At 30.5% G+C, this 15,848-nt stretch overlaps 1 protein-coding gene across 2 annotated transcripts in view; it reads right to left on the reverse strand.

Annotated features, from left to right (window-relative positions):
* Nucleotides 1–6,569: 6,569 nt before the first annotated feature.
* Nucleotides 6,570–15,848, reverse strand: part of LOC117788473 (sex peptide receptor) — a 31,083-nt gene continuing 21,804 nt past the window's right edge. The window contains exons 2-4 of one of the 2 annotated variants that reach the window (XM_034627254.1): nt 11,238–11,533; nt 8,497–9,566; nt 6,570–6,902 (exon numbers count right to left, since the gene is read on the reverse strand). In XM_034627254.1, the coding sequence (XP_034483145.1) occupies nt 6,625–6,902; nt 8,497–9,566; nt 11,238–11,299 (1,410 nt within the window). In that variant the 5' untranslated portion in view covers nt 11,300–11,533 and the 3' untranslated portion in view covers nt 6,570–6,624. The remainder of the gene's footprint in view (nt 6,903–8,496; nt 9,567–11,237; nt 11,534–15,848) is intronic. The other variant, XM_034627255.1, reaches the window with a different exon arrangement.

Consider the following 15,848-nt stretch of genomic DNA (forward strand, 5'->3'; position numbering starts at 1 on the left):
TCGCTCTCTTTTCGCCTCCTCGACCAATTATGTTAATTTTTTTTTGTTTTTGGCGCAACTGGCGCAACATTTTAGGAATTACCAAAATGCCAAAGTCAAGGACTCGACATGGAGAGTAAGAGGAAAAGGAAGCTGGCCAGCAAAATTTGCTACAATTGCATTTTAAATTCTTGTGGACAGCAGCTGGTTTGTTTCAGTAGTGGCCATTATGTAATTAACACGGCTCCAGCTGAATTTCTGAAAAGTGGAATTACCCAGAAGCTTTCCAGCTAAAAAAAACACTCTGTTATAGAATTCTAAGAAAATCATCTATGCTGAGCTCTTAATTGACATTTCTGTGAAACGAACGCAGCTCAGAATTGAATTAGCAAAATGAGAAAAAGTGTTTGACTTTGTGAGAAATGCATTTTTAGTTGGAAAAATAACATATTAAATGTAGGGAATATATTGTTTATTTTCTTTTAGTTTTTTGTGATTTTTACCAAACTTTAAACTGAACTTTTTCGATTCATTGTTTATAAATAAGTTAGTAAAATTTAATTTATTCGAATATTTTTAAAAATATGGCTTACTGTACCGCTTTAAAAGAACAAAGAGAATTTATATATGTATATATTTATTATTGTATTTATATATTTATTTATTAATTTGTTTATTTTTTTATTAAATTATTTATATAGTATTATATTTATTTTATTATTATTTAATTATTCATTTATTTATTAATTTGATTTATTTGCAAAAATTGCATTTAACTAGACAAATTTAAAAATTATGTTTCGCTTTGTGAGAATTTAAATTTAAGCATTTTAAAGTCATTGGCAAGTCAAGTTGTTGCTTTTTGTGACTTTATGCAAAAATATTTCAACAGCCACAAAATGACCCAAATGCATGAAAGTTCTTTGGACGTTGCCACAACCAGACCATAAACTACAAACACACACACACACACACACACACACAAAGAGAAGAACAACAAATATGTATAGGATAATAGTATGAATTGCAGTCCTTGTCGTTCTTGCCTCTTGAGTGTGGCATCAATAGCAAATGCAGCCACAGCTGCACAGTGGGCAAAACAGCGAATTTTTTAAAAAATGTTTCAGGCTCTTTATGTATATCAAATAAAAAAAATATATACTGTAATTTAACTGATACAAAGCAAAAAAAAAAAAAACAGATAGAAATTATTGTTGCTACGTTCGAAAAAAGTTATGATTATATAATAAAATATCTTTTATGCCCACTGTGCATCCCATGCATGTTTCGCAGCATTTTGATTACATTTTCTCGATTTTATCGCAAACGCAACGATTTTTACTCCTCTATTCGCATTTTTCTCTCTGATAGTTTGTTGACACTCTGGCAAACACTTGAAGAAGAGTGAGATGGAAAGCGAGAGGAAAAGAGTAGAAAGGCAGATGAAGAGCATCCTTCAAAAGAGCTGCAAAAATTGGGTTTAGTTGCATTTACTGCATGGTTCACAAAATGGCAATGCCAACAAACAATCCAAGTATCTTGAAGTATCGCCAAGTGTATAACATCTAGTCATTCATGCATTTTCAATGAGAGACAGAAAATGTATATATAGCGAGTAGTAAAAAGAACCAACTGAGTGTTAGATAAGTGTAAAATTTTATTGGCTGTAAATTCGAGTGGCAAAAATAAAATGGCAACGAAATTTCCATCCACAGAAATATTTTCAATAATTAATTAAAATAATCTGATGTCTGTCAACAATTACAAGCTTTTATTTCTGCTTAAATAATATTAAATACTTTGCATGTTTATTTAAATATTTGTTATACTCCTAGCTTTATTTTAAACTAAGATTTTATTTAATCTAGTTTATTGTAATATTATTTTATTTTAATTCTACATCATTTTTTTTCGAGTGCTTTTAGTCAATAATAAATAAGCAATAAAAATTAATTAATTATTAAATTAGCAATACTACTATCTTATTCAGTTTTTTAATATCTTTAAATTTTTAAAGATTTAAATTTAAGCTATAACAAGAATTCTTTTTTTTGAGACTTTTTCTGAGACTTTCTTATACTTCAACTTTACATAGTAAATATGTAAATGTAATTTTATTGTTTTGAATTTGAATTAAACAGCCTTCTTGACTTTTTTGCCTCTTTCCCTAGCGATTAATCGTAATATTTGCATAATTTCATTGCTCACAAATAATAGCAAAATTGGCAATTTAAATTAAGCTTCTGTTTGCAAAGAAAATCCAATTTTCTATAATCAATCAAAACAAAAGGAAATGCAAAGGAATGTGGCGATTGTAGCGTTAAGATTTCTACATTATATTGGAATAATCGAAATGATAATTACACAGTTTTGCTCTATAAACGCTTAAAGGAATACATTTCTTTACAGCGTGAAAAACTGTCAGCAATTTCCTTTTGCTACTTGGAAATTTATGACACAACATCTGGAGAATTTTTCGGGGGTTGACTGATGGAAGCTATGAGAACGTTTTTGGCTCTTGGCTGTTTTGCCAATTTGTGGCAATTTGTTTAGCCGGTTATTGGCTTTACACGCAGCTTATGTTGGCGTTGTGACGGTAAAGAGGTCAGAGTTGAAATCAACGCTAGCAGCTGCCTGAATTTTTGAAAAGCCTTTACCATTTTGATTAAAATGAACAGAGGCTTCCGGCTATTAGCAGCCAGGCCATATATCATATCTAATAGCAACAATCACGAATGGAAATGTTGCCATTTAGAGTCGAGCCTCCAAATTGCGACATCAGCTTTGGGCTTTTGTTCAATTTTTGTTGGACATTTTGTAGCTTTGTGTGTTGTTGTCTGAAAAATGGCGACATCGCACTTTGCTTAAAGCCACAATTAATCAACGTTATTTGCCTTATATATTTACATTGTGTAACAGAAAGCTAAACGAAAATAACCTTAACCTTTTTTTTGAATTTAACCAGCATTTCTTTTTCATGGCCAAAAGCAACGCGAAAGGTAATCAATAAAACAGTTTGTCATAAAAACAAAGTGCGGGTAATTAAACTCACATCGAAAGGGAGACTGAAAGACTCAGAAGCATAGATAAGCCTCTAATTAATGAAGAACTGTCCTTGAAAAAAATAACTAAGTATGTTATGGTCAACGAATATCAATCGCTGTTTTGAACAAGAAATTTGGGCTAATTTAAGTATCAGGAACTGATTTAATGCGAAAAGTCAAAGGGGGGAGTCCATGATTTCATGAACTCAGTATTTAAAATTATGGAAAAAAATTTCATCCGAAAAGTCACAGGGCGGAGTACATGATTTTGTCGGAAAAATATCGAAAATAAATTTTTTTTTAAAGTTAATAATATTTATATGCAGAATAAATTTAGAGACTAAATAATGACCAAAGTGACATTTCAGTTGAAAATCGATTGAATTTTGACAAAGTTATGCAAGTTTAAAGTTGGTGTAACCTTTGCCTTAGCAATATTACAAGTCAAATTTTTTGTCAGTTTTAGCTTGATTTTTTACAGAAAAATGAAACCTCTCAAAATCAAATTTAAAGTGTCGTTTTATACTAATTTGGGTCTCAGGAGTTGTTTAAAAGTGAAAACTCAGGTTTTTAAATTTTGAAAAAAATATTTTCCAAAAAAGTCAAAGGGGGGAGTACATGATTTTTTCGGAAAAAAATTGAAAATAATTTTTTTTTTTTAAGTTAATAATATTTAAATGCAGAATAAATTAAGTGACCAAATAATGACCAAAATGACATTCGGCTTGAAAATGGATTAAATATTGACAAAGTTATGAAGGTTTGAAGTTGGTAAAACCTTTGACTTAGCAACTTTACAAGTCAAATTTTTAATTAGTTTTAGCTTGATTTTTTACAGAAAAATGAAACCTCTCAAAATCAAATTTAAAGTGTTGTTTTATACTAATTTGGGCCTCAGGAGTTGTTTAAAAGTGAAAACTCAGGATTTGAAATTTTGAGAAAAATATTTTTTTCAAAAAGTCAAAGGGGGGAGTACATGATCTTGTCGGAAAAATATCGAAAATAATTTTTTTCTTAAAGTTAATAATATTTATATGCAGAATCATTTGAGAGAGCAAATAATGACTACAATGACATTCCGCTTAAAAATCGATTGAATTTTGACAAAGTTATGCAAGTTTAAAGTCGTGAAAGTCGTTTGGTATTCTCTGGTACAAGGATTAGTATTTTCAACAACTCAAACTTTTTCGACCTTAAGATTTTCGGCTACATGTTTTACTTACCTGCTGATTGAAACAACAATTATGGAAATAATTAACAACGTTTTGTTACAGAAAATAATGACGCCAAAAACCTTTATTTCAAACATAATTATGCATAATAATATATCGAAATACAAAAGGTAGCGTTTATAGCTATTGACTGAGAATTGTCATTTAGATGAGGGAATTCCTTACAAAATGGCCAATGCTCAGTTATGGCTAAATAGTTGTAACTACAGTTGGTATTAAATACACGTTGCTTAGAGACTAATAAACTATGTCAAGTATCACTTAGAGAAACTTATGCAACACCACTATATAATTGTTTGTGGGCAAACCACACGACTTTGGCGGTGCGGGGCAGGCGGGAGGGGCTCGTTTCTCGCCTGCAACGCTGGCCAAAATGGCAGCTGCTTAAACAAATTTTGGTTGGTCTGCTAATTTTATTAACAACTACACTAGGTAACAGACAGATTTTAACTTTAAGCAAACTCACTTTTTTAGCATACTTAGAGGTCTCTAGATAAGAAAAAAATCACTTAAATATTTTATCTATCGCAAAAGTATTTAAATTAAAAAATCGGTGATTTTTTTTAGGTTTTTCCAAAGGACATCTGATAATATATTAATATCTTAATCGATGATCAATTAATGCAATTATGTAAAAACAGAATGAATGAAAAGCTACAAACTTTTATAAGTGTTTGTTCACCAACACTTATTCACCATCGGTGAATTTGCCTTTCACATTATTCTCGAAATCCTACCTGCATTTGTTCTCACAGAATCTGATCACACTCTGAACAATTTCGTAGAAAAGTGCTTCAACCTATTAGGCATCAATAAACACTGACGCTTTTTTAAATCAGAAACTTGTGAACTTTAAAAATTTCTTAAAAAGTATAAAAGCCGTAAAAAAAAAGTAGCTTACAAGAAAACATAATTTTTATGCTTTAAAATTATAGATCTCTTTAACGTTTGACTTTAGGTAAGAAACAAAAAAATGATTAAAATTAAATAGTTATTCAAAAAAGATATCAAAAAATTAAAATATAGATATAGTTATTCAAAAAAGATATCAAAACATTAAAATATAGATATAAGCTTTAGCTTTCAGAAAGGGTTTATACTTTTTAATATTGGCTGTGACTTTTTTGAGTAATAAACAAAATTTCTAGCTCTACTCTAAAAAGAGCTGAATAATATTTAGAGATGCAGCCTTTAGGACTTTGTTGCTCTGGCTATAACTCACAATGTAATTTAGAATTAATTTTGGAGCTTTAATTATAAAAGTAAATAAATAAAAAAAAAATTTTGACAATTTAGAAAACTTTAAGTTATCTTTTTTTTAAGTATTTAAAATTACTAATACTCTTAGTGTTTTTTGTGGACAATTTAGAAAATTTTAAGTTATTTTTTTTTAATATTTAAAATTACGAATAAATTTAGTGTTTTTTTTTTGACAATTTAGAAAATTTTAAGTTATTTTTTTTTTTAAATATTTAAAATTACGAAAACTTTTAGTTTTTTTTGTGGACAATTTAGAAAATTTTAAGTTATTTTTTTTTAATATTTAAAATTACGAATGTTTTTAGTGTTTTTTTTTCTTATCATCACCATTTGTATCTTATTAAAAAGTGTGTTTGCTTAAAGTTGCGCTAACAAAAAATGCAATTTTGTTGCCTGGTGTTAGAGACAGAAACAGAGACAGAGAGAGAGAGTGTGAGAGTGGAATAGTGAAAGGAAGGGAATTTTAATTACAGCCACAGCGCATCGATGGCTTCATCCATGTCCTCGGTTGTGGTGCGTCTGAGACGCTGTTGTTGCCGTTGCTGTTGTTGCTGCTGTTGCTGCTGTTGTTGCTGTTGTTGCTGTTGCTGTGGTGTCGTCATTATCGCCTGCTGTTCGTTGACAACAACCGCTTTCGCCTCCATTTCGCTGCCACTGAGCAGAACCATTAACAAAACGCTGCTGCGTCTCGTTCGCGACTGTTGTCTATCCCGCTCTCGCTCTCGCCAATCATGTTGCAGCTGGTCGCCGTGTTGCAAGTGCTGCTTGTTGCGCAGCTTACGCAGCCAGTCGGTAGATGGCCAAATACATTTGCCACCCACGCTGCACCGACGTCGATTGAACTCTCTGCCTGTTCTATTGTTGCGGTTGTTACTGTTGTTGTTGCTGCTGTTGTTGCTGCAACTGTTGCTGCTGTTGTTGCTGCCGGCAGTGTCTTTGGCTTGCAGCATTTCAACCACGCAGATGTCGTTAACGGCAACAATTTCATTGTCACATCCATCAACATCAGACGCAGCAACATTTGTTGTTGTCGTTGTTGCTGTTGCTGTGGTTGTTGTTGCTGTTGCCGTTGCTGTTGCTGTTGTTGACACTGCCCTGCTGCACTCGTGCTACACATTTGTCACTTGTGTCGTCAGTCCCAAATCAATGGCCATACTCTTGCTAACTGCATCTGTGTGCACCAAACGCTGCCTTCCATAGCCATCCAGCCCTCGTCTGCCCATGCCATCCCTGGCATCGCCATCGTGCTGCGACAGCGGCAACCATTTGTCCAACCAACGCGGTCGAAACAGCAGCGTGAACGTGCTGCGAAACTGGCGACTCATCGAACAGTAGAGTATGAAATTGATGCTCGAATTAATCAGGGCCAGAATGTCCATTAGGTCACCTAAAATGACACAGTCAAATGCAGTTAAAACAAGACAATCAATTAGCCTTAATATTTACATATATTTTAAATATATTTCAATCTTTTCTAGTATTAATATTTACATATATTTTAAATATATTTCAATCTTTTCTAGTATTAATATTTACATATATTTTAAATATATTTCCCTCTTTTCTATATGAATTGCTTAGTTTAAATACAATTTAAAACTAACTATTCTCAACTTCTAAATTATTTGTAATATTTACATATACTTTACACATAATTAAACATTTGTCTGCCCAATTTGCCATAGTTAAAGCTACTTTTGTATTTATTTCCCAATCATCTGAATTTATTTTTAATTTGTCTGTGGCAGTCTATCATTTTAGTTAATTTTTTTTGTTATTTAAATATTTTTTAAAATAAAATAAAAATAACTTTATTAATGCTTACATATATTTAAATAAAATTATTATATTTTAAAAAAAATCTATTTATTTCGCCATGGTTAAAGCTACTTTTAAATGTAATTTCCATCCAATTAAATTTGGCAGCATTTTTTTCTTAAGTTTTTTTACTTTTGATGTCTAAATCTAAATATATTTTTTTAATAAAATGCAAGTTAATTTGTTTAGTATAACTGATCTAAAAGAAATTTTTTATATTTTATCAACTGAAAAAACGTTTTACTCAATTTTTAAAATACTTTTAAGTATTTTAACACAGTTTTAAACCACAAAAAAAAAATTTGTCCTGTTTACCTAATCTACAGGTATTCTTTAAACTTTTTATTTTTTCTTTACCGTGCATAATTTATAATTAATATTAATTTTATTCTTTCATATTTTTATGTTTTCTTTACAGTGCATAATTTATATTTAAAATTAATTTTATTTTTGATTTTTAACTTTATTTTTATACTTATTAATTTTTGCTTTGTCGACTGCTTTTAGTCGTGCATAAATAAATAAATAAGTTATTTAAAGTATGAAATAATGTTACTTAGTTTATAAATTATTTTTTATGTTTAAAATTTGTTTACAAAACAAATGTTAAGAATCAAATAATTGGGAATAAAAAATAAAGAGCACATGACTGAAAAACTTTTGCACTGAATATAACTTTTATAAAATTTTAATTAGTAAATAAAAATATAGAAAAAAGTATATAAATAAAACTTAAAAATATATAATTTGAAAACAGAAATAAATCATTGAAGATTGCGAGAATTAAAATAAGAAGTTGAAAATTTAAGACTTGGACCGTATAAAATTTTAATATTAGTTAGATAATCATTCTTTAAATAAGTAGGCAATTGATTTAATAGTTTTAGTACATGAGTAAATTTTTAAAATATATATTTTACATATTAAGCTGGATATTTAATATAAAGATTTATTTTGTACAGACTTAAAGATAGAATAAGTGGAAGCCCAATGGCGGCAATTTGTCTGCCAAGTTCAAGGACAGCAATTGTCGCTGAATAAATTATTTATTTAGCTGGTCAACTGGTAAACAAGGCATATATAAATGTAGCCCTGCTATAATGATAGTTGGTCAACTGGCAACAGTGCGTATGATTGATGTCAAAACAAAGTAATTTACTTACTCAATTTGAGGTAACATTCCATAAGAAAAGCATCGCCAAGCAGGACATTTAGCAGACCCATAATACCCTGTGGAAACTCTGTGATGAGAAAGAGCAACAACACCGCCAACAACATGCGAGTGGTGCGATCCGTTTGCTTCTCTTTTTCCAATAGCTTCGAACTCTTGGGTTGACTGGGAGTAATGACTTTGCCATTCACAATCGGTTGCATGTCATTTGCGGCATGACAAGCGAGTATTTTACGGCGTTTTTTTGCCTCGAGCAAAGCACCAATCAAACGCACCGAGAGCACGGTTAAAGCAAAACAGGGTATCAATTTAATGAGCACACTGTAGATGAGAAATGTGGCATTTCTCAAAGGCAGATCATTGAGCGCCAATTCACTGTGATATAATTTATACACTGTAATATTGCGTTGTCCAATATTCAGTGGTGCTGTGGTTGTGGTTGTTGTGCTGCTCACTGCTGTGGTGTTGTACAGTGTCCAGGACATTTGCGGTGTGGTGCTCGACATTACTTGCAGCGTGATTTGCTCCTCATTATCAATCACATATTGACTTAATGGCAACGATTTAATTGTCTTGCCATTGCCATCCAGTGTCAACTGATATTTGGCTATGGCCGTAACCAGATAAAGCCACGGTGACACCACCAACACACACACCACATAGGCCATTGCAATGGTTATCGTTGTGGTTCTCATGCCACACCAGATGCGATTCCTTTGCGGATAACTGACGGCTATATAGCGCCACACAGCCAATGTGACTGTCAACCAAATGGAAATCGTATGCAACACTTGAGCAAAGATCGAATGGAACTTTATAAAGCAGGCCCAACTGTAGCTTAGCTGCTGTTCCCGCGGCAGCAGATCACTGAGTATATAATCGTGCACCGTATAGGGTATATACTCCAACATCACGGCCAAATCCGCGACTGCCAGACCCGTGAGTATCGCATTCGTTGGAGAACGCATCTCTCTTCTGGTCAGCACTATAATATTGAGAGTATTCGCTATGGTTCCCAGTATGCAGACTATCAGCGAGAAATAGCCATGTATAAATTTATAGCTGAGAAAGAGAGAGAGAGAGAATTTTCATTTTGTTAGTTATTAATAGTTAAATTTATAGCCTACAAGTTCTAATTTATTTAATTAATTATTATTTGTGAAAGATTGTGTTGTATCTGGATTTTTTATCTTCATTCAATATGAATATTCATTTTGTTAGTTAATAATAGTTTAATTCATAGTCTACAAGTTCTAATTTATTTTATAAATAATTACTAAAAAGCTGTAATTAGTTCTGTGAAAGATTGTTTTGTATCTAGAATTTTAATCTACTTAAAACTTAACCTTTGTGAAAATTTTTAGCTATGAAACGAAAGATTTTTTAATATTTTATTAAAATATATATGTTATTCTTTGTATAAATATATTTTAAAAATTTATTTTAATCTTTAATATATTATATTTAAATAATTTAAATTAAAAAAGTAAATAGCTTAATATAACTTAATTTGAATAGCCATGTATAAATATAAATATTTGGCTAGGGAACTGAAAAAACTGTTATTTTTTAGTTAAACTAATTTTTTTATTTCAATATATTGTAGATACTATTTTAAAAGTTATAATTTAATACTTATAATTAAACCTAATATAACTTTTGTAAATAGCTAAATATATTTTTGTATCTGTATTTTCAAGTATTTAAATGTTTAAACCCATAGTTGTAGCCATAGTTACATTTAAACCAAAAATATAGCATACAAATTTTGTTTTTAAAATATAATTAAAAGTTACAATTTGCCGTTTTAATAATTGTTTAGTAAGTTAAAAATACTTTTGTAAATAACTACAGCATGACCCTATATGTAATAAAGAATTCATTAGAATGTTCAAAAAAAATTTAATTAAATATATAATAATTAAAAGTTAAAATTAGCCATTTTAATAAATATTATCAAAGTGAAAAATAGTTTCCTGATACTTTTATATCTTGACCTTACGTGTAATTAAAAGCCAACTTTTTTGGCTTTGTCGGACATTAGAATGTGCACTGTTGCGTAATTAATAATACAGTTGTAACCAACTGTACAAAGTATTTCACTTTAGTTAAGCAGACGAAAGATACAAGTGCCCTTGGCAATATTTTTGCTAAAAACCAAGAGACAGCCTTTGACTACATCGGTGTAGTTTCTCATTAAGTATACGCAACGCAGACATATTTAGAAAGTATGTAAACAAATTATAAAATATTTTATACAATTAAATATATTTCTTGAAGATTATATTTTTTTTAAACGTATCTAAATACTTTTGTTGATTGAAAACATTCATATGAACATATACTTTTTAAATTATTTAACAAAAAAATATATTTATTCATATTTTTTTGAATTAAAGAGGTAACTTTTGCTTAAAGTCAAGTAAACGTTTCAGAATGTGTGAATAGAATGTTGCTTTTCTTATTACGCATACGCAGCGTCTAACCAGCAAAAAAATATTTCATGGTAATTACACAAATGATTTCATTATTTACACATCAGTTATCACGTAGGTAAGCAAATCATTATGTAAATTACATTTAAAAAAAAGTAATTAATATGCTGACATGGCAGCAGGCCCATTCACAGGCAATGAACCCACAGCTAGCATGCCTCATGCCACACATTGCATGCCACATGCCACATGCCCCCGCCACTCGCCTACTTGGCCTATTTGTCACCTCTTGACTTACTTTGTGTGAAAATCATCGACGCTGGCGCCGCAATAATGTGGCTGCGACATGTTCGTGACCATGTTGTCAATGTTGGTTGGTTGGTCGATTGGTTTGGTCGCTTGGTTGGTTGGTTGGTTTGTTGGTTGGTTGGTTGACTGGTCGCTTGACTGCCCAGCAGACCTTCTCCTCCTACAAATTGTCACGCTCCTGGCTGTGACCTGTCAACAAGCCGCAGCTCCAACTCGGCCTGCTCATTAATTGCACCTTTTCGCCTTTGCTCGACTTCTTAAATTACTGGCTTAGTTCTCGGCAGCCTGAAATAAAATAATGCAAATATAAAATATTATTAGTTATTTGCTTATTTAACTATATATTTTTTACTTATTTATTTTCTTATTTATTTATTATTTTTTTATCAATTTATTTTTTTAAATATATATTTATATATTAATTATTTCACAGCGCCAGCAACAAGCAATTTAAATTAATCTAATATTTATATTTATATTTACATTTACATTACACAGTAATAATTCCATTTATTTGTTAATTAAAATGCTTAATTAAGTGTCGGCCGCTTATTGCTTGACAATAAATAAATAAATAAAAAAATAAAAAATTTAATGTATTCAAATATTAAAAAAAAAGAGCTACACTATGACGAATTATTTGATTTATTTAATCACATATTTATATATTTATTTATTTATTTATATATCAGTTATTTTTGAGAGTAAACTGGGAGAAATTTAAATTATATTAAGAGTTTGAAAATAAATAAAAAAATAAAAAATATAATGTATTCAAATATTAAAAAAATAGCTACACTATGACGAATTATTTGATTTATTTTATAACATATTTATATATTTATTTATTTATTTAAATATCAGTTATTTTTTAGAGTAAACTGGGAGAAATTTAAATTATATTAAGAGTTTAAATAAATTTGCTAAACTGTGACGTATTTATTTGTTTACTTAACTAATATTAATGATATTACAAGTTCGAATATTCACAAAATAAGCTTTTTTATAATAAGATATTTCTTTATTTGTTTATTTATTTATTCGTCACCTAAAAAACAATTGACAAATCAAAATTATAAAAAATTTAATCTAATGTTACAAAATTAGCAATTTAAAAGAAAAAAAGTTACACAAATAAAAATGTTTAATAAATTTTTTAAAAACTATTTCTATTCACTTTTAAATTTCAAATTGTATATAATAAAATTTAAATAAATTATTTTCCAATCGATTTTCCCATACTAAACGATTTATTTGTTACTTTATTTTTTCACTAATTTTAGTCGGCTTTAACTAAATAAATAAATAATTTTAGCACATTTCGTATGCTGTTTAGTGTCGGGTTTATTGGCCCTGCTCGCGTGAAAAGGCCAAAAAACGGTTACGTGTTGCCATTATTTTAATTTTCTCACTTTTCGCTGCCAACAAATTTTCATGTAACATGCAAATGGAAAATGAAAAACTCGTGCAACGTGTGTGTTTATCTCAAGTTTAAGTTCAGGGATACAAAATTGGCAATAATTGGCATTGGCAATGCCAAGGCCCAAGGAAAGCTAAAGAAAATGCAAACAAAATGTGAGTTTATTAAGTTTTAAATCAATTTCAACTGCACGAAATTCAAATTGTTTTTTGGTTATTCGCTAAGAATTTTAAATATCACGTGCAAGTTGAATACAATTTATTAGAGAAGCTGTCAAGATACACTAGTAACTGTCACACACACACCCCCACACACACTCACACACACACATAGAAAACTCTACAAAATTCTCGTAGAATAAGTTTTCTTTACAGACCATAAATTTTCATGTCCAGCACAGTTTAGGTTAAGTAATTGGGCTAAATTGTTGCCTCACGCCTGTGCAAACGTTTTGTGAGTCTGTTGGCCATTGAGCTGCTACTCTGTGCAATCAATATTACGCATACGCCTCCTAAGCACACATACACACGCATTGTGGCTGTTAAAGCTTTTGTATAGCAAAAAAGTGCAGTAACAAGTCGTTTGTCTTCCAATTACAAAGCCCAGCAATGATTTCTACACATTTCTTCAATGCTGCAGGTCCAACTTGGACACACATTGCGTATACGCCATGTTGTTGTTGCAGTAAAGACAGATAAATGGAATTAGCAGCAGTGTTGGCATTTTAAGCTTTAGCTACACTTGGATATTTAGTGGTTTTATTATTGAAAAAGTTACCCTTTTATATTTGCTAAAAACACAGCTAATTTATTAAATAATTTATAAACTTATTCATATATTCGAATAACTTTAATATATTCGTATGAACAAATGAAAAGCTGCAAAGAATATAAAAATTAAACTAAGTACGATAAAATTCAAAATAAATAGCTACGTATAAATATAAAAAATGGTGTTAAATAATTTAGAAAAAATACAACTTGATGTTTAAAGCTTAAATTTAATTCGCATATCATAATATAATTCAGATAAATAAACAAGAATTAATAAAATAAAAATGCAATTTTACCAAAATGTTGTAAATTCCTGAGCAGCTTTTACCATATTTTAGCATTTATTTATTTGAAAAAAATAAATATTTTAGCCCTTGAAACTGCGGCAACACTCATTGAAAGGCAGCAGCTGCAGTTGGTGGCATCATTTGACTTTTTGCACTTTGTCAACCACATTTTGGTTTGCTGAACTTTCGAGTTGCAGCTGTAACTGCAAATCTATCTCTCTCTCTTTCTCTCTCTATCTCCCTGTCTCTCTTTCATTTAATTAAAACTTTTGTCTTTGCAGATAAACCGACAAATTTCTGCGTATGTTTTGTTTATCCTACTGAAAGAACTGTCCAAACACATGGAATATTTTTCGAAATTGTCAAACAAAAAGAACTGACAGTGTGTGTGTGTGTGTGTGTTGTACAGCTTATCGGATTTTGCATTCATCGCATGAAGCCAGTAAATTGTGCCTTATAATGTGATTTGGTCAAGTGCAAAATCTCACTTGGCAAACTTTAGCAAACTCATGGCCAAAAGTCAAATGAAAGCCCTGGCAATTTGCTGACTACGATTTGACCAAGTTAAAGGTGGTGCGAGTATTGACAAGCCAATAGGCACATAATCCAGTGGGGCAACATCTGCAGCTAATGAGCGGAACAAGTGGCAACGATTTCAGCCATTAGGCAGCATTATTAAGCCATAACAATGTACTGGCCAGGCCAATTGAAAGCAGCTGGCATTGTAATTAAAATTGGCTGCAGCTAGCGATGGATATCGGCATGGCAAAATCGCAAAATATCTTAATATCTTTAGTTAATTTGCTTTTCAAGCACATTTGAAATTATTATTTAATTATTTTAATGCTTAGAATTACATCAAAATTACAATATGACTTTTTACAGGCAGAGTAAAAGTATGTACAGACTTCAAGGTGTTCAAATCCTGTTCAGAGCCATAAAAATAGGCTTTTTAATAATAAAAAAATAATAATATCACTTTTAATAATTTGAAAAATTACGAATTTATTTTATTTTTTATTTTATTAAATAAGATAAAATATGGAATATTAAATCTAAAAGGGGAAATACAGTTTTCAGGAAGTTCTAGCAACTAAAAGGACCATCAACTCATTTATTAAAGAATTCAAATAATTCCTGCTATTGATTTATTCTATATGCATAAACTATAATGAATTTAATTTAGGTGATAAAAATTTATTAAATCATGCATTAAATAACATTTAAAATCTTTTTTTCAGTCATTCAAAAGAGTTATTGAAGATAAAATTCTATGCCAAATATTATTATTGGTTTAGGTAAGTACTATATTTGTTTAACAAATATTTTTCCCTATTTTTTGATTTAAATATACTATTTTATTATGTATATTTAAATTTATTAAATTAATATCAATCTTATTGATATTTAAAGTAATATTGCAAATGTTTATAATTATATAATATTTCCTTTAAGAAATTCTATAATATAGAATTTATTCGATAATATTCCCAAAGTGAATATCGAAACATTTCTGCCGTTACTCATCCCTAAAATAGCTGGCATTGTAATTAAAATTGGCTGGAACTACAGTCAAGCCTGGTAATGTGCGGCGCATTATTCAATGCTGCATTAATAATGCCAACTGCTAATGGTCGCAACAACTTCATTAGATCATTTTAATTGACAGTGTGCCAAGTGTTTGCCACATTTCATTGCCACAACGCACTTAAGACCTTAGGACCTAAGGACATTTTGGTCTGAGCTCTGTTCCTGTCAGCCATCAACAAGTTGTGTTACGTTGCGTTACGTGACTTGCCTCCATTGGAGCTGTTTCCGGTCAGGCCCAGACTTGACAGTCGGCTCTTGAGTGGAAAAGATGCTAATGTGCCTCGCACTCTCTCTCTCTCTCTCTCTCTCCCTGTGCGGCATACGCTGCGTATACGTTTTATTTACAAAGAGACCAGTGTGACTGGCCAAGTTATTGAAGCTATTTATTTATGACTTTAACGCGTTTTAACTGCAAGAAACCTCACGTAGAATTCAATTAAGTGTAGCCCAAACAAATGTGGCAAGCTAAAGCTCCTTGCCACATGCCACATGCTGTGCATTAAATCAAGTTGTATATATTTTAAAGATGT

The sequence above is a fragment of the Drosophila innubila genome (genome assembly GCF_004354385.1).
Source record: "Drosophila innubila isolate TH190305 chromosome 3L unlocalized genomic scaffold, UK_Dinn_1.0 0_D_3L, whole genome shotgun sequence".
Taxonomy (NCBI): domain Eukaryota; kingdom Metazoa; phylum Arthropoda; class Insecta; order Diptera; family Drosophilidae; genus Drosophila; species Drosophila innubila.